Consider the following 26416-nt stretch of genomic DNA (forward strand, 5'->3'; position numbering starts at 1 on the left):
CCCTTCAACAATTATACTTTCTAAATGCTATAAAAAGTTTCCGAAGCCTCTATAGAAGTCTGACAAAGCTTGCTTGAAGCACCTGCAGCATTTAAGTGACTTATTCAGCGTTGGCTTCACTTTGTTTTGGAGGTATTGCAGTTATGGGATTTCCCAGGAAGCACTGAGAAACCAAAAACCGAACCTTTCCATCCAGATTTAGAGCTAATAGAAGCCACTGATGGACTTTTCATTTCAAATTATGTGTACTACTGAGGAAAATGATATATTGGAAATTATATATATATATATATATATATAATGTGTGTATATATGTGTGTGAATGTTTTCATTCTGTCTGTCTGCCTTTTCATTGGATAACGGGGTATGCTTCAGAGAGAAACGGAATATATTTCTAGCTCATGTACTATATAGTTAAAGGTTTGTGGACACTTGATCATAGTACCTGGATGAGCTTTTTAGACATCACATTCCAAATCATAGGCATGTTGCCACTGGGGCTACTACTGAGCTTGGAATCGGCTTGACGTGCACACACAGTCAAGCTTATTCCAATTAGTATGGGGCCAATACTGAGCTTGGCGTGCACACACAGGACATCTGCCAAGCTTCAATAAAGCATCCCTGAAGCATTAAAATCACATCAAAAAAGCATGTTGATAATGTGCGTTGAAGTCAAAGCAAGTGAAAATAGGCCCTTAGGGTCAGGCTGCTTTTTAATCCAATATTTCTGGTTGGATTTGTCAGTTTATTTCCCAGGCCTATGAGATAAAGGGGGAGGTCCCTCATTTCCCAGTTAAAATGGTTCTATAAATATGAGGTTTTACATATACCTCGAGGTAACAAGTGACTGGCCTCTATTCAAAGTGCTGAAGTTATAAAGCTGGTCTGTGCTGTCCAAAAAAAAAAAAGGGGGGGGAGCTGAAGTCACACTCTGCAGAGCTCCGTAAGGAGAGCTCTGAGAGTTGATTGGAGGAAGAAGACACCCCCCCCCCCCCCCCCGCACACAGGAACAGAGCTGAGGCTGTCAATCGGCTGGAGCTCCCTCTCCTGTCATTTTTCTCTTGTTGTCAGAAAAACTTGTCAGAAGGGATTCATGCAAACAGCAGAGGAACAAAGCAGAAATGACACTTGACGAAGAACTTTTTTTTTTCATTTTGGATAGAATAAAGGAGGGTTAGAACCCCTGTCAGATTTATTTTTGCCATCCGTGTCCCATTGCCGAGATTTCTCTTCACTTAGTGTCCCATAGCCAAAAAAGCAATGAGAGAAAATCACAGCAAATTAAGGGGATTCCTTGGGGACCAGAACTAGTGTCTCCATCATCAGATTTCCTCTCTGTTACTCACATTTTCAGTTGTCCCCAGAAAAGTATTTTTTTTTACTTTTAATGATGATGGTAAACAGGACAGATGGAGAGGTTGAATTTCCTTAAGGGGGTATAGACAGCAAAAAAAAAAAAAAAAAAAACAGACGTGTTCTAATCTATCTCTACTCTATCCAAAACAAAAAAATAAATAAAACCTATTGCCCTTAGTTTTAATGCTCCTAATTGAGAAGTACACCCTATAGAGGGATATGCTTTGTTCATACTTCATGCTTGAAGTTTACAACCACTTTAAGGCTTATTCCACCAGGAGTGTCAGTGCTTCCCGGGCCATTCATCATCAAGCCTCTGTTCAAGTTTGTAAAGCTGCTACCTCATGTTTTTGAAGTTCTACTAGGTTGACGTTTTTGCCTCTGTGGTCACTAGTTTTGGAAAAAGGGTCTTGCAGCTGGCATTGTAAGTGGGATCCCCCTTTTCTGTTTGGGGATTTGAGCTTGTTGGCCATGTTGCTGTGGTGTTCTCCCCTCAGTTTCATTGCTTTATGACATCACATGTGATAACTATTAACTCCTCTGTGTCCTGTGATGCACCATTAAGACGATAGGGCTTTTCTTTTACCTGTAAAATCCTTTTCTTGGAGTGCATCAAAGGACACAGATTCTTCCCCTCTGGCTTGTGCACCTCATTGCTTGCTACAAAACTGAGACTTGGAGGAGCTGGGAGGAGGATATGCCTGGCCAGGAATTCCTGCCTTTTTTTTCTGGCCAGTGTCCATTCACCTCAAGGTGGCAGCATAACCTCTGTAGTAATTGCTATAATCCCCCTCTGTGTCCTTTGATGTACTCTAAGAATGATATTTACAGGTAACTTAAAAATCCTAATTTTTGGCATAACACAGGAACCTAATTATACGATTTTATCCAGATGGTATAGATGTCCTGTAGGTATGCACAAATATAGTATATTGTGCCTCAATTTCTGAGGCAAGCTTGGTGTAAGATGGTAATAGAAATGATGGCACACTTGAAGAAAGCAGCCGCGACAGTTACGATGCACAGCGTCTTGAGTGTAACTGTTTTGCGGAACAATGATTAGCACTAAACCCATCAATTTTAACTATTTCCCAAAACAGTTGCATTCAAGACATTAAGTAAATGTGTAAAGCTGCATTGTTTTCCCAGTCCACTAAGATTTACAGAAATAGATAAGCAGCAGTTCACATGACCCAAAAGAGCCTAAACTTTCTGTGCTACCTGTGCTTTTCCGTTCCACTCTGAACTTGCTAGGCATCCCCCTTCTTTCTGCCAGCTACAGCAAGAGAAGTTCCTAATCGCACTGACAATGGGGCACAAGCCCCTGCTTCCACTGACGCAAACCGTGGGACACTATTCCTTCTCCCATTGACCCCACCTATGGGATATAATTTCGTCTTCCAAGCTTTAGGTACTACTTCTTTTCCCACTGCCACCAACAATGAGCCATTAGTTCTGTTCCTACTAATGCCAATTAAGGGGTACTATTTTTTCTCCTACTGACACCAATGGTGAGGCACTATTTCTCCTCCCACTGACAACTCCCAATGACCCTAGCCGTCTATAATTTTGAGGAACTTTGAATTATACCATAAGACTTCCCACCTTTTAGGGTATTTAATATGTAATTTATTAAGTCTATTTTGCTTTTTAAATTGCAGCACAGTACACAGGATTACAGGAAGTAAGTTGCCATTTTTAGCTGCCTCTTTAAATACTAGAGACAGGAGTTGTGTGTGACTACCAAAACCTGTATACAAGTTTACTGAAAAATACTTATTTCTCACTAGAAGTGTTAGGAGGGTGCTGTAGGTTTCACGTAATTAATTATTTTGTACTTGGTGGAAGCTCTTTTGTACTTTGTTTTATTCCATCAGGGTACTAGCACCTTTTTACAAGGATTTTAACCTGAATTTTTTTTTTTTTTTAATTCCCCCCCCCCCCCCTCCCCCTCTCTTTGTGACAGAAATGTATTCTAAAATGTGGGTCCTAGTCATTGCTGGTAGAAATAGAGCAATTGTTCGATATTTTATTTAGCATAGTTAGATTGCAAGAGTGTGATTTGTGATTTACAGCTAATTACACATGTATATGTCTTTTTAGAACTGTGAATGTTACTGTACCCAAGAAAACCAGGAATAATGGCACATTGTATGCATATATATTTCTTCATCACTCTGGGGTCCTACCATGGCACGATGGTAAACAAGTGCATATTGTGAGCCCTTTGACTACTTACATGATTCCAAAGCCTGAAGAGGTTAATCTTATTACTGGAGAAACTGGAACTCAGGTGGGGTAAATTTTCTGTTGCTCATTTTAACTGAGTAAGTGTTACTCAGATCACTTGATATGGTAATACATTATTTTCTTCTTCTATAGGTCATTGTCATTTTAAATTCAATTTAGGTTTTCTTTTCATTCTTGAGTTAACCACGGTTAAATTACCTATGTACATAGTAATAGTCAAAAATCTAGAACTTCTGCTCTTTAAAGGTTTATGATCATCCTATTATGATTACATATTACATAGGGTATATATATTTAACCTCCCTATCGGTATTCCCGAGTGTGGCTCGGGGTTAACTTTCAGTACCAAAAGCGGTAACCCTGAGCCACACTCGGAATTACCCCAGAAGCACTCTCACCTTCCCTGCGATTCCCCAGCCATCCTCACATTCTTTCCCTGCTCTGTGCTCAGCCGATGCCGGCACTTGCCTTCCGGTTCCCTTCCCTACGAGGGTTGCGACACAGGGGGGTGGAACCAGCGGCAAATTCAAAAATGTAAATACACTAAATGACATGATACAAAGCTGTGATCCTAACGGATTACACTGTATCATGCCATTTCACTACAGGATTGCCCCTGGTGACTTTGCCTGTGCTTTTCCAGTGCTTTGTGCCTGGAAAATAGAGAACGACCATGGTGTCCAAAAAGCGTTTTTTTTTTTTCGCAAAATCACTTTTAGGCGAACTGAAAAACAGCGCCAGTGAAACGGAGTTACTTGAAGAACTGAGCGATAGCGATTCGTGGGAAAATTTGTCATCAGGTACAGAAAGTGACGACAGCGACGATTCTGATGTCTCTGGCACATAGCTTGTGGAATTTGGGAAGTATATCAAATGATTCTTCAGAATTTCCAACGGAACTATGTACCAGAAAAAGACATCAGAATTGTCGCTGTCATCAGTTTCGGTAACGGATGACAAATTTTCCCACAAATCGCTATCACTCACTACTTCAAGTAACTCAGTTTCGCTGTTTTCCAGTTCGTCTAAAAGCGCTTTTGCGCAAAAAAGAACGCTTTTTGGATGCCATGGTCGTAATCTATTTTCCAGGCACAAAGAACTAGAAAAGCACAGGCAGGGCACTGGAAAAGCCACCAGGTGAAATACTGTGGTGAAATGGCATGAAACAGTTTAATCAGTTAGGATCACAACTTTTGTATCATGTCATTTAGTGCGTTTACATTTTCTCAAGTCGTCTTCCAGGACAGCCCATGAGACCTAGGGCTCCCCTAACAGGACAGGAAACACGTTAAATCAAATCAGATAAAAGGCGGTCCTCTAGTCCTTACACTTAAGTCTTAGTGTTTCCTCCGGACAGGGAGTAGGATGTTTCCTGGAACCTGGTTCTCCTGGTCTCAAGGTCTGTCCTTTTGAAGACTTGGAAAGATGGTTTACTTCTCCTGTACAAGTGTGAAACCTCTGCTTATAGGTCCGTAGGTGGCTGCTTGTCTCCTGTCTCTTCCATCCTGGTGGAGCGGTCCTTGGAGCAGCGAGGCTGTGATCCTATGAACGCTGACAATTTCAGGGCTCTTAACCTGGAAGTCGGCTCCACGTGAGGGCGGAACTCCTGCATTCCACTCTGGCCCCAGGAAGTGACGAGGTCACTTCCGGCTACAGTGACGTCATCGGTGGGTGGCGGAAACGCTGGTTCCCGTTTCCAGAAGGCACAAACAGGAGATTACTAGGCAGCCGATGTTAAAGGTGAAGACCAGGCAGAGGCTGTGGGACACCAACAGGGCAGGATGGAGTCCTCTGCAGCAACCACTCAAGTGGCGGAAGCAGGCTCTGGCACCCGCACCTCTCAGGTAAATCTGGGGATTCTTCCCGCTTGCAACTCCTGTGGGGTTTTTCTTTTTCTTTCCCTCCATAATGGCTTGAGGGCTGGTGAAAGCGGGCACTAATGTGTTTTGGGATTGTTTGTTTTGGGGGGTCTTAATCTCAAAGAATGGTTTCTCTTTTTTTTTGTTGTTCTAGACCAATGCTTAGGACAAGGTCCAGACGCAGCCCCCCAAAAAGAAATGTGCCGTTTGCGGAACAAAGCTAAGTTCCACATGGAGCAAAACTGTGTGCTCACATGCATGGACGGTTTAGTTAAGGATGATCCAGCTATATCCTCCCAGAGAATGCTGACTTCAGTTAGGGATGAAATATCCTCTACCTTTTAGCGCCTTTAAAAGCCTCATAGATGGGTTGCAGACTCCTGTACAGTCTCAAACCTCAAAATCTGTTTCTGATCCCAACGCAGAATGTGTGTTGTGACGACACAAGGGAGGAGTTGGAGTCCCCCCCCCCCCCATTCCTCGTTTGAGGAATCTGGATGAGGGGAAGAGCTTGAATCAAAGGGAGCTTGTGGCTGTACAGAAAGCCTTTCAAGCAGAAATCAAGGGAGGTCATTTACAGATTCGATCCAACCACATCACAATGGTAGCATACCTCAACAAACAGGGGGTACGCGAAGTCGAGGGTTGCAATTCATAGCCCAAAAGATTTTTTTCTTGGGCCGAAGTTAATCTGGCCTCCATTTCAGCGCTTCATCGGAAGGGGACTCAGAATTGCTTAGCAGACCACCTCAGCTGCTACCGGTTGATTATAATAGCCCCTTTTTGGCCCAAGAGGCCGTGGTTTTCACGCCTACAGACGGGTCTCGAGAATTCTGAAATGTGAGGATTGGAGGACCGCCTTTTATCTGATTGGATTTAATGTGTTTCCTGTCCTGGTAGGAGGAGCTTTAGGTCTCATGGGCTGTCTTGGAAGACTCTCAGAAAAGGAGTTACCGATAAGTCTAACTCAGCTTTTTAAATTGCCGCCAGTTTCACCCCCCTGCGTCGCAACGCTCGCAGGGAAGGGAACCGGAAAAACAGGTGCCAGCATCAGCGGGGAGGACGGCGGGGCATCGCAGGGGAAGATGAGTTTTAAAATATCAGATTTCCATGTAAAACAATGTACCGCTTTTAGCACAGAAATCCTGACATAATCAGACCACCAGGGAGGTTAAACAAGAAAAAAAATTCCTAGATTCTGTGTCTTGTGAAATTTAATTTTCGGTTTACCTTGATCATCAGCTCCATCTTTTCCTGACATACTTCAATCAGGAAAATACAGCAATATGACAGATGGAGCTAGCAATCATAAGAAATAAACAGAAAAATACATTTCACACATATTAGACACATTTAAAGTATTATTTACATTGACTGTGCACATGCTGAAACATTTGCATGGCACATTTTTTAAAAAAAAATGCTATAATTTTGACCTTTTTAGTGTGCCTGGTAAATTATGAAAAATATGTACAAGATAAATGAACTGAATGGTGTCCTGTATGGTATGCAGGGGAATATATCCACAGAAATGTGTCCTTCATTTTGTGTGTTTTCATCCTTTTTAGAAGTAATTCTGGCCCTTTATGTCCTTCCTATATACCGTATTTCATAATGTGTTAATTCTGTGTAAAGTTTAAATATTTGTGGGAGGGTCTAAAAACAAAGAACGATAAAATGATTTGTCAGCAAACTGTAAATAAAATTTCTGGTGTCTGTTTATAATGATATGAAGTGCTATTTATAAAAATAAACTCTGCAAATCATTTTTTATTTCTGCTGCCCAAATGTTAAACTGCTGGGGTTGTAACAGAAGCTCTATCTTTGGCTCTAAAAAATGTATTAATTTGATCTGAACTCAAAAAGTAAAGCTGTGCTAATCTGATAGGTACCATCTAGAAATTGTTCATTGACGGACACAGCTCCTGATCTTCATGACCATTGGGTTATACTGCGCCCCTGCAGGAGTAGGACACTAGGCAGAAAAAGAATCTGGCTACGCCTATGGGCAGTCCCAGGGGGTATACTCCCCCCCCCCCCCCCCCTCTCTGCTATAGTTGCTCAGTTTTTTTTTTCCTGCCTAGTCAGGAGTAAGGACCTAGTTCCTTGCTGGGATCTCCTGGTCCTGGCAATATTTTTTTTTTTTAGATTTATCTCCTGTTTTTTTTTTCCTGAGAATCTACTACCAACTGCCGGACTGGGTGACAGGCTGGATAATGTAGTTCCAGTAGTCACCCCATTCTGGCCAGCGAGCGCGTGCAAACCTACGCTCCACACTAGGTCGGCCGCGACATAGCCCTACCAGACAGAGGCTGGTTTGTGAGTTTAACGCCTCGCGAGGTTGCATACGACTGGGGTCTCGGCCTGAGATGCGTCGCTCCTCCTGGCCGACAACCCCCCCATTTCAATTGAGAGGAGGTTCTGTCTGGAGCGGTGCCCGTCTGATTCCTGGTATGATGAGCAGCGGTCCCCCCTCTACCCCTGCGGACCAGACTTCTGAAAAGGTCTTGACTGATCTCCCCTGAAATTCAGAATCCCCTGCATTCTGAATTTTCAGAAGTCTGCTCTGGTTCTATCCACAAAGCTGGACTATCTGGGTCTGACTCTGGACTCGACCTTAGCCAGAGTGCTCCTTCCTCTGGACAAACTCCAGAAATTGCAGGCTGCAATTCTTCTCCTGCTGTCCAGCAGATGGTCATCCCCCCCCCCCCCGGACGTGCATGCAGGTGCTGGGCCTGATGGTGTTTACCTTCGAGGCAGTTCCATTTGCACAGTTCCATACGAGGTCCCTGTACAGGGAGATTCTGGCGAAATGGAACAAGATTCCGCAGTCTCTGGACAATTTGGCTGAGCCGGGAAAACGAAGGAGTCCCTGATGTGGTGGCTTCATTCTCCGGCGCTACATCTGATCAAATCCTTCCTCCTTGTATTGGACAGTGGTCACCATGGATGCCAGCCTGTCCGGCTGGGGAAGCGTCCTTGGCAAAAATTCTGCTTGGGGGCATCTGGACACTGGAAGAGTCCAGACTACCGATCAATGTCTTGGAACTCCGAGTGATCAGACTGTGCCTGGACCATTGGAAGTATCGTCTTTAGAGATGTCCAGTTTGCATCCAATCAGATAATGCCACGGCCGTGGTTTATGTCAATCACCAAGGGGACACAAAAAATGTCCTTGTGGCTCTGAAGGTAGCCAGCATTCTAAGGTGGGCAGAACGATTTGTTCCAGCCCTCTCCGCTGTACACATTCCCGGGGTGGAAACTGGCAGGCGGATTAGCTCAGTCGGCAGGCGTTTGGACCAAGGGGATGGTCCCTTCATCTGGAGGTGTTTTATCAGTTGTGTCTCCAGTGGGACATCCTGAGGTGGATCTGTTGGTGTCTCGGCTCAACAGGTGCAGAGATTTGTGGCTTGGATCTTCTGGCAGATGCGCTGGTGGCCCCATGGGATCAGTATTGTCTGATTTACCCCTTCCCTTCTCTCAAGCTTCTGCCAAGACTTCTATGCAGGATCGAGGCAGAAGGGATTCCGGTCATCTTAGTGGCTCCAGACTGGCCTCGCCGGGCTTGGTACACTGATCTGGTGCAGCTGGTCAACGACGTTCCTTGGAAGCTTCCTTTCAGGGAGGATCTTCTGTCCCAAGGACCAATCTTCCATCCTGCTTTAAGGTCGCTGGCTTTGACAGCTTGGCTGTTGAACGCCAGGTGCTGATGGATAGAGGTTAATCTGAGTCAGTGATTCCAACATTGTTAAAAGCTAGGAAATCTACTTCTAGGAAGATCTACCATCGTACGTGGAAGACATACATTGCGTGGTGTGAGTCTCTTGAGGTTCGTCCTCGCTCCTTCTCTGTGGCTCGGATCTTGACCTTCCTTCAACGGGGGTAGAACAGAAATTGGCCTTCAGTACAATCAAGAGCCAGGTATCCGCTTTGAAGGTCTTCTTCCAATGACCCTTGGCCACACTCCCTGGTGCGTACCTTTCTTCAGGCGATCTGACAAACTGGTTCCTCCAGTGCGGTCTCCTTTGCCACCTTGGGACCTCAATTTGGTGCTTTCTGTCCTCCAGAAGCCTCCCTTTGAGAAGCTTTGGGAGATCTCTTGCTTACGCTGTTTCAGAAGGTGGCTTTTTTGGTGGCTATCCCCTCTGCGTGCAGGGTGTCTGAACTGGCGGCGTTATCCTGTCGTTCGCCCTACTTGGTGATTCACAGAGATAAGGTGGTTCTTCATCCCTGTCTGTCATTCCTCCCAAAGGTTGTCTCGGATTTTCATTTAAATTAAGACATTGTTGCCTTCCCTGTGTCCCAGGCAAAAACATCCAGAGGAATTTGCCTTGTATGCCTTTGATGTAGTCCTGGCAATTAGGGTGTACCTGGCAGCTACAGAGTCTTTTAGGAAGTCAGGCTTACTGTTTGTGCTCACGAATGTGCCTCGGAAAGGGTTGTCTGTTTCCTCTGCGACCATTTCCAGATGGATCATACGGACAGTTATACAGGCCTATTCCATCAGGGGTCAGGTTCCTCCTTTCCCTGTCAAGGCTCACTCTACTCGGGCACTTACTGCCTCCTGGACCTTCCGTTATCAGACGTCAGTAACGCAGGCTTGGCAGTGGCTTCTATTAACCATATGGGGGCGCAAGGAGTTGTGCTGCTAATGAGAAACAGACCTGGGTGTGACTGCAGGTTCCTGTGGGAGACGTTGGACTTGGATCTTCTGGCACCCAACAAACTTGACAGATGTGTCTTCAGGTCCATTGACTATTAGTCCTTTTTCAGTGAATGCTTATAGTGACTCTGTGGGATCAGTTCAACCTGATCCACACCTTTCCCCATCTATAGCTACTCCCATTGTCTGCTCCCTAGGATCAAGATGGACCACATTCAAGTAATCCTCATTGCACTGATCCTCTGATCGCGCTAGATGTTAACCCTTTCCCAGCCAGTTTCACTAGTACAGTGACCGTGTATATATTTTAGCACTGATCATATTATTAGTGCCATTGGTTTCCACAAAGTATCCGATTGCCCACCATACTATCACAGTCCAGCTAGAAGTCACTAAACACCACCATTACTGGTATTTAAAAAAAAAAAAAAAAAAAAATTCTAGTATATGTAACAGTTTGGAGACACTATAACTTTGGTGCAAACCAATCAATATACGCTTATTGCGATTTTTTTATTTACCAAAAATATGTAGCAGAATATTGCCTAAATTTATGAAGAAATTTGATTTTTTTTTTTTTTTTGGATTAGTTTTAAAGCAGAAAGTTTTTTTTTTTTTTTTTTTTTCTTTCGGTACTTTGTTTTATAGCGCAAAAAACCCAGGGGTTATCAAATACCACCGAAAAAAGCTCTATTTCTGTGAAAATAGAAGTCCTAAAGGGGGATAAATCTTCCAAGGGTCAAGTGATTAACATTTGTTAGCCCTCATCTACCCACTTTTCCTTACCATCTACCAACTTTTCTTTTTTCCCTTAGTTTTTTTTTTTTTTTATTCTATTTTTGAAACATTGTTAATGGGTTGAAAAAAGACACAAGTCCGTATATTTCAACCATTTACTATCATAACTTTCTTTCTTTATTTGTTTTGTTTTGATGGGTTTTTTAAAAATGTAAAAATGAATAGTTAAAAAAAAAAAAAAACGAAATTTAAAAAAATATTTATTTTGTAAATATCTTTGCAATGCTTTCAGGCTCGGTTCACACTTGTGTGATGAGGGAACCAGCGTGATTCCATTGCATCTCACTTGCACGCAAATCGCAGTGTGAACTGTGAAATCGGACCAAAAAAAGGGCCCTTCACCATTTTGGTTTGAATGCGATGCAAAATTTGCATCACACAGACCTCATGTGTGATGCGCACAGCAATGCAGTGCACATCGCTGGATGCAGGACCGAACTGCGGCTCTGTCTGGATACACGGAGCTGGGGCTTGGCTTTGGTGCCCCATAGCAAGCTGCTTGCTGTGGGGCCACTCAACAGGTGGGAGGGGCCAGGATCTCCAGCTAGGGACCCGAGATGAGGATCCGGGCTGCCCTGTGCAAAACCACTGCACAGAGGAGGTAAGTACAACATGTTTGTAAAGTCTTGTTTTTTTTTTTTTTCTATTAAAATAACAATCACTTTAATTATAAAGTTATCCCTGAATAAACAAATGTAAAAATTGTTTGTTTGATTTGTAAGGGGTTTACAGGTGAGAGCTGAAGTGGTTAATTACCCTCTTAAATGATGATTTATTTTTTATTTTTAGCAAATTGATACCGATAAAAAAGAAAATAATGCACTGGATGAACCGGTCTCACACTGGAGGACTCGGCTAACACTGAATGTTATGGTGGAAGACTTTATTTTTGATGGGTCATCTTTACCTGCTGATGTTCACAGATACATGAAAATGTAAGTATACACGATCTGTAAGTAACAATTTAATTTGAATATAACAATGTGCTGCCCTGAAAAAAACAGACCAAATTCACATTGCAGCAATAAATGAAAAGTGATGTTTATATAATGGGCAGAGGAACTCCAATAACATACGGTGCTAGAAAAATGCTGTGATTATTCCAAAAATACATATGTGCATGAAACCATAAATCTTAAATCAGTCTGTAATAATTAGTGAAAGTCCTTCCCAAAATAATTTTCTCTTTTCTTTATCATTTTTTTATTTCTTTTTGTTATTTTGGATGTATAGTGTTCTCATGTGTTATTCTCTGCAACATAATGTTTTAAGCGTTTTATCTATTCTGAAAAGTTTGTCACTATAGTAGAGAAGTGAATGGTTAAGGTGTATACAGTAAGCCATGGTTACTAGAAAGCGGTGATTCGAAACACAGGATGAGAATATTAAAAGGCCAAAAAAATAAAAGCTAGTTTGTGACTTTAGCTTACCCAATTACTTTTAAAGTTTGTTCATTCATAGCCCAGGTGGTTGTGTAAGTTACCTCCCTCTTTAGCAAACAACTTCTACTTTAATAATCTCACCATACTTTTAATAATGACCACTCATGAAGTACCTTCTACTTTCTACTTAAGCACTGCCTGTTTTATGCAGAGAACATTAGACCTGGTAATGAATGTGGTCAGAAAAAAACAGCTGTGCATGCTGCATCTGTGATGTGTGTGTGTGTGTGTGTGTGTGTGTTTTTTAATATTTTTTGTTTTTTTGAGACATACTCATATGTACATTTTCTATTTGTCATAGGATTCAGCTGGGGAAGTCTGTTCATTACCTTCCTATATTATTTATAGATCAATTAAGTAATCGAGTAAAGGATTTGATGGTAAGCCATAAATAATTTTATTTTTTTTATTTTTTTGATTATGACAGTGAAATTGTAGTGCTGTCTTTTAAAGAAAATGCCTAATGAATGCAAGTTATTGCCAGTATCCGCACAGTGGTAATTCGCTACTTATTACTGCTACCTGCACACAATAACTGGTTCCCAACATCAGTCCCCTTCATCATAGGGCTGCAGGAACTGTACTAAGACCCTGCATGAAGATGAGCGCAGGGAAGGCCTGTCGTTTTTTTTAATGTACTGGACTCGGGTACATTGTGCAGTGTTTGCCTAGCTGTCTTGTGCTGCACAGGTCCAAGCCTGTGGTCCATGTGCGATAGAGTCCTGCTTTCGGATTGCCCCTGAGTTGATGAGGTGCTTTCGGGGAAATACACAAATTTCTCAAGCAAATTTCAAAATGGCCGCTCCAGATGAGTTAAAAAGAAACACTTTGCGGGAGTGGCTCTGGATGCCAGCACAGCCCGTCTGTAGATGCACATCGAAGAAAGGTTCTAGGACTGCTCTGAATCCTTTTTTTGTATATCATAAAAACATCACAGACACCATGGGGATATCATTAAAAGTTAATGTTGGTAAAATTATAGTTAAAACGTGTTTCACGCTAGTAGCAGTGCTTCCTTAACCTCCTGTGTCATACCAAGACTGCAAAATAAATGTAGGTGGCACAGGTGCAGGCACTTTATTTGTTATTGTCTGCCTCTAGCTAAACACAGCAACTCCTCTCATACAATCAAATTTTGTGTGCCATGTACCACCATACACCATGCAAACTATGTAATTAAAAACCATGAGATCATTAAAAGAATTTGGTGGTTTGCATCAAACCCGTGACCCCAAAGAATAGAAAGCAGTCCACACCACCAGATTATACATGTAAATGGCATGAAAAAAAACGCTCTTATTGAGTGGTGTACAAGCAGGATAGAAGTTGGCGCATCACACATACCTATATAGCATCAAGGGGTATGCAGTTCATTTATAGTCATTAGTCTGGTGTAGTTTATGGCTGAAATAGATGACACTCGGGGCCACCTCTGCTGCAGAGAGAAGTCGGCTCTGAAAGTGGAAATAAAAACAAAAAGCAGCGCGCCTCTAAGTGTTATCAGTTTAATTAAAAGGGTAAGGCAGGTACAGAAAAACTGCTCACATTGAAAACAGTATAAAATAGCTCATCTGTTAGGTGGTCTGCAGGAACACAGGGGTCCACGGCTGGATGTTGTGGCTCCAAGAGGTGGTGCAGGGGATGGTAAAGGAGGGAGATGCCTGGAGGGCCAAGAGACCAGATGGTAGGATGGCCGGCGGCTTCAGGAAGGTGTTGTGTTCCTCAGGGAGATACTTGGTGAGCCGAGAGACCAATTGGTAGGATGGCTGGTGGCTTCAGAAGGGCGCCCTGCTCCTCAGTACATACGGCGCCGACATACAGGGGAGCCCAATGTGACAGATCCAGCAGCCAATCGCACAATGCATTTCCGAGCGTGCGCAGTAGCCTCACAGGGCGTGCGCGCTCCTTTCACGTGCAGTGGCATTACCGTATATCTTTCTATGTGACAACACTGAAGAAATTACACTTTACTACAATGTAAAGTAGTGAGTGTATAACAGTGTAAAGTTGCTGCCCCCTCAAAATAACACAGCCATTAATGTCTAAACCGCTGACAACCAAAGTGAGTACACTCCTAAGAGAATATCTCCAAATTGGGTCCAAAGAGTCCATATTTTGTGTGGCCATCATTTTTTTCCAGCATTGCCTTAACCCTCTTGGGCATGGAGTTCACCGGAGCTTCACAGGTGGCCACTTGAGTCCTCTTCCGCTCCTCCATGATGACATCACAAAGCTTGTGGATGTTAAAGATCTTGCGCTCCTCCACCTTCCGTTTGAGGATGCCCCACAGATGCTCACTAGGGTTTAGGTCTGGAGACATGCTTGGCCAGTCCATCACCTTTACCCTCAGCTTCTTTAGCAAGGCAGTGGTCGTCATTGAGGTGTGTTTGGGATCGTTACTATGTTGCCCTGCGGCCCAGTCACTGAAGGGAGGGGGAATCATGTTCTGCTTTAGTATGTCACAGTACATGTTGACATTAATGTTTCCCTCCATGAACTGTAGCTCCCCAGTGCCAGCAGAACTCATGCAGCCCCAGACCACGGCACTCCCACCACCATGCTTGACTGTAGGCAAGACACACTTGTCTTTTGTACTCCTCACCTGGTTGCTGCCACACACGCTTGGCACCATCTGAACAATTAAATTTATCTTGGTCTTATCAGACCACAGAACATGGTTCCAGTAATCAATGTCCTTAGTCTGCTTGTCTTCTGCAAACTGTTTGCGGGCTTTCTTGTTCATTATCTTTTTAGAAGAGAGGCTTGTAGGTTTTACATACGTAAAAATAATTTTCTTGGAGTAAAGTATAGGATAGCGGACCCCCCCCTTAGCGGGAGGGGGTGTGTATAAGCTTTGAGTGGCTCTGCCAGTGGACTGAAAGTGCAGCATCTATTTCACCCATAATGATTCAAAACCTGTGTCCTGTACTTTACTCCAAGAAAAGGCTTTTACAGGTCAGTAAAAAGCCAATATTATAACTTACCTCAACTTCTTGATCAGGGATCTTCAAACGACGGCCCTCCAGCTGTTGCAGAACTACACATCCCATGAGGCATTGTAAAACTCTGACATTCACAGACATGACTAAGCATGATGGGAATTGTAGTTCCTGAACAACTGGAGGGCCATAGTTTGAAGACCCCTGTTCTTGATCATCGGTTGCTGTAATTCAAGTTCCATCCCCACATGAAGCCACAAAAATGTTTACTCACCAAGTGAACTACAAGAACGATGTGCTGACACAGCAAATGCTGACACATCCTTCAAAATGCTGTGAATGTTTCTCCTTTCTACCCCCCCAGTGGCACTAATAGTAACCTCCCACTCACAGCCCACAGCTACTTTGCTCCCTCCCTCCCTCCCTGCCACCTCTTCCTTATTGCAAACCAATTCTACCTTTTTATTAGAGTTGCTTTTTCTGAAGGATTATGTCTCCAGAATAAAATATATTTTACTATTTGCATAACTCTTTCAAGGGAAACGGTCAACTAAAACGTTTTCTTTAAGACTTATTTATTTATGGTCTAAAAGTTTTTTGTAATTTAATAAAGTCTGTTTTCTCTAGATGATAAATCGTTCTACAACAGAACTTCCTTTGACTGTATCGTATGACAAAATATCATTGGGTAAACTACGGTTTTGGATTCACATGCAGGATGCCGTTTACTCTTTACAGCAGTTTGGTAAGTTAACTTTCAAATCTTTATCTAGATAATGAATTTGCTGTTACTGCCAATTTGTCGGTAGTTAAGGATGGCATAAAAGGTATGGAAGAATTGGGAATGGGGATGAGCACTTCCAAGGCCCCTGAACTTTGCCTGGTTGTAGCACTGCCACTTCTTTGCATATAGGGCCATGTTCACCATATTTGGAACAGGTACATTATTTATCTCTTTTTAGGATGGTTTCTCTTCTTGAAAGCTTTATTTATGACTTGATCTAGTGTAGGGTCTTTCTATTTTGCGGATTTTCATTTTTCGTGGGTGGGTCCGGAACATAACCCCCACGATGGAGGAGGGGTTTACTGTAATACATTTAAAATCACATTTTGTTGCTTTGCAGTCTGAAGTGAAGACAGTTTGTTATATCCAGTTGTATTTACGGAGTGCAACTTATAACATTCAAGTGAAAGATATAACACCAACATGTCAGAAAAAAATAAAAAAGATTCAAAAACAGAATCACTAAGTTGGGAAAAGGATCACCCCATCCTAAAAATGACTTGTAAACTAAATGAGGTGTAGCTTCTCAATGGCACAAAAGCCATTTGACTTTCAGCTGTGGTTTCAGCATTTTGGTTAGCTCAGCATTAAAGGGGGGGGTGATTATTTTCTATACCCACTATATGTAAAAGCGTTGCGTATATTTTCCACGCTATATGTTACTGTAATAAATATGTAAATAAATGATGCAGCTGTGCACGGCCATGTGGTTTTAACCACTTGCGGATCGCCCACTGCAGATATACTGCGGTAGGCCAGCCGCTCTGCCCTGGATCACGTACCTATTACTTGATCAGGGCGCCCTGGCTGTGCTGCGATTGGCTGCAGCACCAACCAATCTGCGTGTGCCGGCGATGATTGGTCGCGGGCACCCGCTGATCGGCTCCAGACAATTGCAGTAGAGAGCCCTGTGTAGGTAAACAAACACAGGGCTCTCTTCTGACAACTGTATTGGTGTGTGAATAGAAAGATAGTGCGCTCTACAAAAATGTATACATTAAAATGCATAAAGATAAATCACATACAATGACGAATCAACAATGGACTTATTGTGAAACACACAAAACCACCAAAGTGATAACTGTGAATAAATAATGTGAACAAAAATGTTTCTAACAAAAAAGTCTCTCGAATAAACAATGGGTGATGAACAAACACCACAATAAATTATAAGGCAGCTGCAGGCATCATTCAGATATCCCCACTTAAACCTCATGACATCATATGACGTCCAACTAGGGGAAGTGGTTAAAAAGGCCTGGATCCTTTTCTAAATGTACATAATATAACTGGATACTAATATTTATTGGTAAAGTTGATCCAGGGACTATCCAGTTGCCTCTTGGGGGTTCAGGAAGGACTGTTTCCCCTGCTGGAGCAATTTGGGTCATGCTTTGCTGGGTTTTTTTTTTATTTATTTTTTTTGCCTTCCTCTGGATCACCATTGGGTATATGATTGTAGTTTCCGACCCCCCCCCCCCCTTTTTATTGATTGAACTAGTCGGACTTTTTTTTTTTTTTTTAACCGGCTAACTATGTAACAGACCAAAGAGGAGCAAATACAAGTTCATTGATGGTGGTTTACATACATTTTAAAAAATCACTTATGAATAATGTAAATGGTATAACTTATGTTTCCCCTTCTGAAAACCTTTTCACTTTCAGATGTATATTTGGCACACCAGATGTCCAATACATAGTTACATATTATATAGTTAGGCTGAAAAAAGACACCTTTCCATCCAGTTCAGCCTGTGGTGTATGAGTGTGCTTTTGTTTCTCAATAGTAACTCGTATTTCCCTGTATGTTGTGATCATTAAAGTGCCCACCAATACAGAACCTGTTAAAAAATGTTTAGTAACTAGAATGTCACTCTATCAGTATAGCTTTCAGGAATCACAATGGCATGGCAAAGACATTCCTTTCGTAACCATTCAGGAAGTTTCTAATCCATTTGTGAAATAGCTGGCATAACAAATATGCTACTGAAAGCAATGTGACGAGCATCAGTATTTTTTTATTATCGGCTGAAAAAAGTATGTTAAAATGAGAAATCTTTCACAAAAAGGATGGCCACAAAGTTAGAGGGGCTTTTAAACTAGGGAATGGGGGGGAGGGTACAGATGTAGAATTAGCCAGTGGAAAGCAAGTTTCAGAGGGCAGAAATGGGGGCATTAGCGGTAGAGTGTTCGGAGCTCCTATACCCAGGGTGGGTATGGGGAAAAATCAAGAGAGCAGCCTAAAAACATCAAACGAGGATATATGTAACCGATCAAAATTAAGAGGTTTGTATACCAATGCCAGAAGCCTGGCCAACAAGATGGGAGAGCTGGAGCTGCTGTTGTTTGAGGAGGACTTAGATTTTGTGGGGATAACTGAGACTTGGTTTGACAGTTCTCATTACTGGATGGCGACCATTCAGGGGTATTCCCTTTATCGCAGAGATAGAGAGGGTAAAAAAGGGGGAGGGGTATGTCTGTATATTAAGAAGAGTATACGGGTAAATATGAGGGATGATATTAATAATGGAGCTATGGACGAGGCAGAATCCCTATGGGTAGAGCTTCAAAGGGAAGGCACGGTGGGGAAGGTAATATTGGGCGTATGCTATAGGCCCCCCAACCTGAGGGAGGAGGGGGAGGCGGACCTCATTTTACAGATAGGATTGGCAGCAAGGATGGGAAATTTCATTATAATGGGGGACTTTAATTATCCAGATATAGACTGGGCAGAAGGAACCGCACACTCAGCCAAGGCTAGGCAGTTCCTAAATGTTTTGCAGGACAATTTCATGGGTCAGATGGTGAATGCACCGACGAGAAAAAATGCGGTACTTGACCTACTGATTACCAACAATACAGACCTGCTCACGGATATAGAAATACGGGACAACTTAGGAAACAGTGACCATAGGTCAATAAGTTTCAATATTAATTACAGTTATAGGAAGCAGAGGGGTAATATAAGGACACTGAATTTCAAAAGAGCCAATTTCCCAAAACTGCGCTAGAAAATATCAATTGGGATAGAATCCTGGGAACAAAGAACACGGAGGAAAAATGGGAGTGCTTCAAGAGCATACTTAACAAGGGGATTGACCAGTGCATTCCAAAGGGAAATACATTTTAAAAGAGCAAAATTAAACACTGGGTGGCTAAACTCCAACATAAAAATGCATATTAGTGCTAAAGAAAAGGCCTTCAAAAAATACAAGACTGAGGGGTCATTGGCAGCATTTAAGCATTACAAAGAGTGTAATAAGAAATGTAAAGGTGAAATCAGGGCGGCTAAAATAGAACACGAGAGACATATAGCGGAGGAGAGTAAAAATAACCCCAAGAAGTTCTTTTAAGTATATAAACAGTAAGACAGCGAGGCCAGAACACATTGGCCCCATAAAAGATGACAAAGGAAATATGGCCACTGAGGACAGAGAAAAGGCGGACGTGTTAAATTCTTCTCTTCAGTCTTCACAAAAGAATCGGAGGGCTACACGAACCTAGCTTGTAAGGCAATACTAAATAATACACCTCAGGAAATGCCGCCATGGCTAACAGAAGATAGACTTAGAACTAAACTAGAGAAACTTAACATAAATAAATCACCGGGACCGGATGGCTTGCACCCGAGGGTTCTTAAAGAGCTCAGCCAGGTGATTGCCAGACCATTATTCTTGATCTTTAAGGATAGTTTACAGACGGGTATGGTGCCAGCTGATTGGAAAAAAGGCAATGTGGTACCAATATTTAAAAAGGGGCCGCGGTGTATCCCGTGGAACTATAGGCCGGTCAGCCTAACATCTGTAGTCTGCAAGATTTTGGAGGGGATGTTAAGGGACCACATACAAGACTTTAGTAATGAAAACTGTATTATTAGTAGTAATCAGCATGGATTTATGAAAAATCGTTCTTGCCAAACCAATCTATTAACCTTCTACGATGAAGTGAGCTGCCACCTAGATAAAGGAAAGCCTGTGGATGTGGTTTATCTGGACTTTGCAAAGGCCTTTGACACCGTTCCCCACAAACTCTTACTGTACAAACTAAGGAAGGTAGGTATGGACCATAAGGTGAGTTCCTGGATAGAGAACTGGCTCCAGGGGAGAGTTCAGAGGGTGGTGATTAATGGGGAGTACTCGGATTGGGCGGGTGTGGAAAGTGGGGTCCCCCAGGGTTCTGTCCTGGGACCAATCCTGTTTAATTTATTCATAAATGATCTAGAGGAGGGGATATCTAGTACAATCTCAGTATTTGCAGATGATACTAAACTAAGCATGCCATTATCTTCTAAGCAGGATGTGGAAACCTTACAAGCGGACCTGAACAAAATAACGGGGTGGGCAACTACATGGCAGATGAGGTTTAATGTTGAAAAATGTAAAGTAATGCACTTGGGGGCCAAAAACCAGAAAGCAAGCTACTCACTAGGGGGGGAGCCTCTGGGTGAGTCTAGGATGGAAAAAGACTTGGGGGTACTGGTAGACAACAGGCTTGGCAGTGGCATGCAATGCCAAGCCGCTGCAAGTAAAGCCAACAGAATACTGAGTTGTTTAAAAAAAGGGGATTCACTCCAGAAATAAAGAGATTATTCTCCCACTCTACAAGACTCTGGTCCGGCCACATCTGGAGTATGCTGTCCAGTTCTGGGCACCGGTCCGCAGGAAGGATGTGCTGGAACTGGAGAAAGTCCAGAGAAGGACAACAAAAATAATTAGGGGAATGGAGGACATCAGCTATGAGGAAAGACTACAAGCACTGAACCTATTCTCTCTGGAGAAGAGACGACTGAGGGGGGATATGATATCAATGTTCAAATACTGTACTGGCGACCCTAGCATAAGGAACAAACTATTCAGAGAAAGGAGATGCAATAAGACACGTGGCCACTCACTAAAACTAGAGGAAAGGCGGTTTAACCTTAAAATGCGTAAGGGGTTCTTCACTGTAAGAGCAGTAAGGATGTGGAATTCTCTTCCACAAGCAGTCGTATCAGCAGGGAGCATTGATGGTTTCAAAAAACTGTTAGATGGGCACCTTTAGAGACCACAACATACAGGGGTATACAATGTACGGTTAAAAGCAAACACACACACACATCATAGGTTGAACTGGATGGACTGGTGTCTTTTTTCAACCTCACTAACTATGTAACTATGTAACCTTAGAGATAGGAAGGAGAACCCTTTTTAAAATTGGCTTTTCCTAGTTCGCTTCATAAAAGGCAGACATCTTAGTAAACCTCACCATTTTTAGACTTTTAGAAATTCTTTTCTTTTTGGCTTTTCATCTGAGAAGGGCCACAACATAAAGGGATATGCCATTTACTATTGATGGCACAAACACACACACATCATAGGTTTAACTGGATGGGCTGGTGTCTTTTTCAACCTCACTAACTATGCGTAACTAGCATGGCACCAACGACGTGCCTTTGGAGATTGCACAGTCATATTTTTATAAGGGTATCTGCAAAATATCAAATATATTGTTCATTTAAACTCAAAGTGAGCCTTAAAATACTAGTTTGCTGCATTGACAACAATGAAATATAGATGTGCAGTAGGAATTATATGCTAAACTCTAATATAAAGAATTTACTAGATATACTAATACTGCTGTTTAATTTGCCTTTAGAATGTACACTGTACATATTGGTGACAAGATGAAAAACATGATTGCACACAATGCATTTATACATTTACTGCACCTAATAACATAATTTCTTTATTTTCTGCTACTGGTTCATGGGTGTCACTTGAGTTAACAGTATTTTCTGAAAGGAAAGTCAGTACTGTTTATGGCATGATTTTTCTTTTAAATGTTCAAAGCTAGAGATCAGAGTATTGTGGCATGGGTAGCCAATGACTAATTGAGCTTATCTTGACACTAATTAAATCGAGCCAGTAAGAATAGCAGTATAAAAGTTGCTATTGCTCCCTTAGTTTAGAGGTGGAGGCTCTGGGTTTAGTCTGTTTTTGGCTTCACTACCTTCTGAGCTTTGAACATGGACAGTATATTGGACTTTTAAAACCTCTTTGGCTACATGCTTGTTCGAAGTCAGTGAATCACTAGGTAGTGGAGTTAGTATCCAAATATTAAAATCCACGCCTTTAAAGATTAGATCGACTTTCATACAAATAATTCCATTGCATTGACCAGCTATGGGACTGCCTCACTAGGTAGAAAAAAGGAATTGTGTACCCTCGAAAGCATTAGTGCTGAACTCTATAGTCCTTACCTGAATATAGCCGTTTAAATGGCTGCCCCTATCCGTTACTCTGTGTATTGATGATGTAGACAAAATGGCAGGTTTGCTTCATTCTAGCTAAAAGAAAATACAGGCTAGCCTGTGATGGACATGTCTTTTGTCCGCATCATCAATACACAGCCCAGAATCACTAGTCTTCACTTATCAGCATTTTCTAGTAATGATTGCTTTGGCCATGTGAGTTTCTGGGTTGGCTGGTCAGTCCTATGTATTGAGACCAAGACCTTCTTTTTAACTAAAGATTGTCTATTTTAGCTGGACACAGGCATTATGTTATGTTTTTCTTGTGTCTGATTCATTTTTATTCCAAGGAGATTGCTCACCACTGTCTAGATATTGTTGGAGGTTAGATAGATAGATAGATAGATAGATAGATAGATAGATAGATAGATAGATAGATAGATAGATAGATAGATAGATAGATAGATAGATAGATAGATAGATAGATAGATAGATAGATAGATAGATAGATAGATAGATAGATAGATAGATAGATAGATAGATAGATAGATAGATAGATAGATAGATAGATAGATAGATAGATAGATAGATGTGTGTGTGTACACACACACCGAGCTAGTTCAGGAGCATTTTAATCAGTCTTCAGGGTCCTTTTAGAAGGAAGTTCCAGCCTCTAGCTCGACTCATTTCTAGGTGGATTTGCCACACTATTGGCGATCATGAGTATCATCCCTCATTGGCCAAAAAGAAAATGGGATTTTTGTATATACCATAAACTTTATTTATTGGAGTCTGTTGAGAGAAACCATCTCCCTCCCTCTTCTGTTGGGTATTGCCTTTATGTATTTTTACTGCTTTGCAACAACTGATCAGGATTCCTAGAGGATAGTTTTTGGTTCCTAGGTGCTGGCCTTTAGACTTTATTTTTATTTTTGGCCCAGTGTCCATAACGTTCAATTATCTGGTAGATGGCAGTATAATTAACAGTTATAGTAACCAATCTGCATCTAGGTTTTATTGTCAAAGCTTAGCTGAACAAAGTGAAATTAGAAGCTGACTGGTTACTGTGCACAGCTTCACCAGTTAAATCTCCCTCACTGTGTCCCTCAGTGGATTCCAAGAGAGGGATTTTATGGTAAGTACAATATCCCATTTATTTTCCTTTTTTTTTGTTCTGTTTCTTACTGTGAACTCATGCTGGAGAAATTGCACTGTATATGATGGTATGTTTGTTCTTTGCAGGTTTTTCAGAAAAAGATGCAGATGAAGTGAAAGGGATTTTCGTGGATACCAATCTTTATTTTTTAGCCCTCACTTTCTTCGTAGCTGCTTTTCATGTAAGTTTAAATTCATTACAAAATTGCTTTTTAATGCAAAACTCATATTGAGGTTTTTTTATAGCGAACATTTTCACCATTCCAGGACAGTATATGAGAGTCATGGTCTCAAAAAGGAAACCCATCACCAGAAAATACTTAAATGGAAGTCCCTCTGCTAAACTGTTTCCTCCTTCAAACAGGAAACATTCCGCTGGAACTCTGGGCAGGGGGGGGGGGGGGGCCTTTTGGGCTCTTCCCTCCTTTATTTTGTTAGTGATAAAACCCTCTCTTTATCCTTTATGCCTCCTGACTCACCTTTATGAATAGTGAGGGTGCAGTCATGGGCTCCCTCCCTGGCTCCATGATCTTTGTAATCCTGGACCTCTCAAGGCTCAGCCCCCCTGGGAGTTGCAAGACCCTTGGGTCGGTCCCCTGTTAAGCACTGTGACTCCTTGACCGGGGATGCTGGGCATCATTCCTGGTAGAGACGGGGCTTGGGGACTGGCGTTGGGCCTTGAGTAATACAACCTCAATTCCAAAAGAGTTGGGACTTCACAATCTGAACAAGAAAGGGAGATTATAGGCGCTGAGGCTTGGTCATAATACCTAATATGCAAGAAATGTACCATTTTAAGAATAAAATAAGGTTGTTATAAAAATGATGGCGGCAACACATCTCAGAAAAGTTGGGACAGGACCTTGTTTACTATGGTGTAGCATCCCCTCTTCTTTTAACAACACTCTGTAAACCTCTGGGAACTAAGGAGACTAATTCCTGGAGTTTTTGGAGTGGGAATATGTCCCATTCTTGCCTGATATAGGATTCTAACTGCTCAACAGTCCTGGGTCGTCTTTGTTGTATTTTATCTTTCAGGATGCAGCAAATATTTTAAATTCATCAAAGGTCTGGACTGCAGGCAGGCCAGTTAAGCATCCGGACTCCTCTACTTTGAAGCCATGCTGTTGTCATAGATGCTGACAGTGCTCACTGAAGACTGAGACCTAAGCGATTAGCTATCTTTGATTGCTCGGTTCTCGGTGTAGAGGCAGCGGGAGCCATATACGGCATCAGATTAATGCTGCATCTACCTAGCTGAGTATAGTTGTTTGCTTTTTTAAAAACTACAATATAACATGTTTTGCTGAAAGGCACAACCACTTAATGAAAATAATGACCTATTGTTCTGCGAGCTAACTATGTATATGGGCAGTGGTAATGCTGCTAGCACTGGTCACTCCCCGTATAACAAAATGGTGTATACGATTGCAATGTGCTGCGCAAAACTTAAAAAATACTAATGGTTAAGTGTGTTGAATGATGGTGTATTTTTATATTGCATGTGGTATTGGTCATTATGTATTAGCACTATTGCTACACTATTTATGGATTGTTTTTTGCACTAATATTGGATTATATATTTATGAATTGTGATTTACTGTAATAATACTATTGTATAAGAAGATTTTACATACAGTGGGTACGGAAAGTATTCAGACCCCCTTAAATTTTTCACTCTTTGTTATATTGCAGCCATTTGCTAAAATCATTTAAGTTCATTCTTCTTCCTCATGAATGTACACACAGCTCCCCATATTGACGGGAAAACACAGAATTGTTGACATTGTTGCAGATTTATTAAAAAAGAAAAACTAAAATATCACATGGTCCTAAGTATTCAGACCCTTTGCTGTGACACTCATATATTTAACTCGGGTGCTTTCCATTTCTTCTGATCATCCTTGAGATGGTTCTACACCTTCATTTGAGTCCAGCTGTGTTTGATTATACTGATTGGACTTGATTAGGAAAGCCACACACCTGTCTATATAAGACCTTCCAGATCACAATGCATGTCAGAGCAAATGAGAATCATGAGGTCAAAGGAACTGCCTGAAGAGCTCAGAGACAGAATTGTGGCAAGGCACAGATCTGGCCAAGGTTACAAAAAGATTCCTGCTGCACTTAAGGTTCCTAAGAGCACAGTGGCCTCCATAATCCTCAAATGGAAGACGTTTGGGACGACCAGAACCCTTCCTAGAGCTGGCCGTCCGGCCAAACTGAGCTATTGGGGGAGAAGAGCCTTGGTGAGAGAGGTAAAGAAGAACCCAAAGATCACAGTGGCTGAGCTCCAGAGATGCAGGAGATGGGAGAAAGTTGTAGAAAGTCAACCATTACTGCAGCCCTCCACCAGTCGGGGCTTTATGGCAGAGTGGCCCGACGGAAGCCTCTCCTCAGTGTAAGACACATGAAAGCCCGCATGGAGTTTGCTAAAAAACACCTGAAGGACTCCAAGATGGTGAGAAATAAGATTCTCTGGTCTGATGAGACCAAAATAGAACTTTTTGGCCTTAATTCTAAGCGTTATGTGTGGAGAAAACCAGGCACTGCTCATCACCTGTCCAATACAGTCCCAACAGTGAAGCATGGTGGTGGCAGCATCATGCTGTGGGGGTGTTTTTCAGCTGCAGGGACAGGATGACTGGTTGCAATCGAGGGAAAGATGAATGTGGCCAAGTACAGGGATATCCTGGACAAAAACCTTCTCCAGAGTGCTCTGGACCTCAGACTGGGCCGAAGGTTTACCTTCCAACAAGACAATGACCCTAAGCACACAGCTAAAATAACGAAGGAGTGGCTTCACAACAACTCCGTGACTGTTCTTAAATGGCCCAGCCAGAGCCCTGACTTAAACCCAATTGAGCATCTCTGGAGAGACCTAAAAATGGCTGTCCACCAACGTTTACCATCCAACCTGACAGAACTGGAGAGGATC

The 26416-nt window shown here is 42.2% G+C and overlaps 1 protein-coding gene across 1 annotated transcript in view; it reads left to right on the plus strand.

Moving 5' to 3' along the window:
* Nucleotides 1-26416, plus strand: part of CLPTM1L (CLPTM1 like) — a 102681-nt gene that overhangs the window by 18621 nt on the left and 57644 nt on the right. Inside the window, exons 4-8 of the mRNA XM_082259714.1 lie at nucleotides 3463-3652; nucleotides 11719-11864; nucleotides 12673-12751; nucleotides 15938-16055; nucleotides 23566-23660. Coding sequence (XP_082115840.1) covers nucleotides 3463-3652; nucleotides 11719-11864; nucleotides 12673-12751; nucleotides 15938-16055; nucleotides 23566-23660 — 628 coding nt within the window. The remainder of the gene's footprint in view (nucleotides 1-3462; nucleotides 3653-11718; nucleotides 11865-12672; nucleotides 12752-15937; nucleotides 16056-23565; nucleotides 23661-26416) is intronic.

This window comes from Pelophylax lessonae (assembly GCF_965119305.1).
Source record: "Pelophylax lessonae genome assembly, chromosome: 5".
In the NCBI taxonomy this organism is placed as follows: domain Eukaryota; kingdom Metazoa; phylum Chordata; class Amphibia; order Anura; family Ranidae; genus Pelophylax; species Pelophylax lessonae.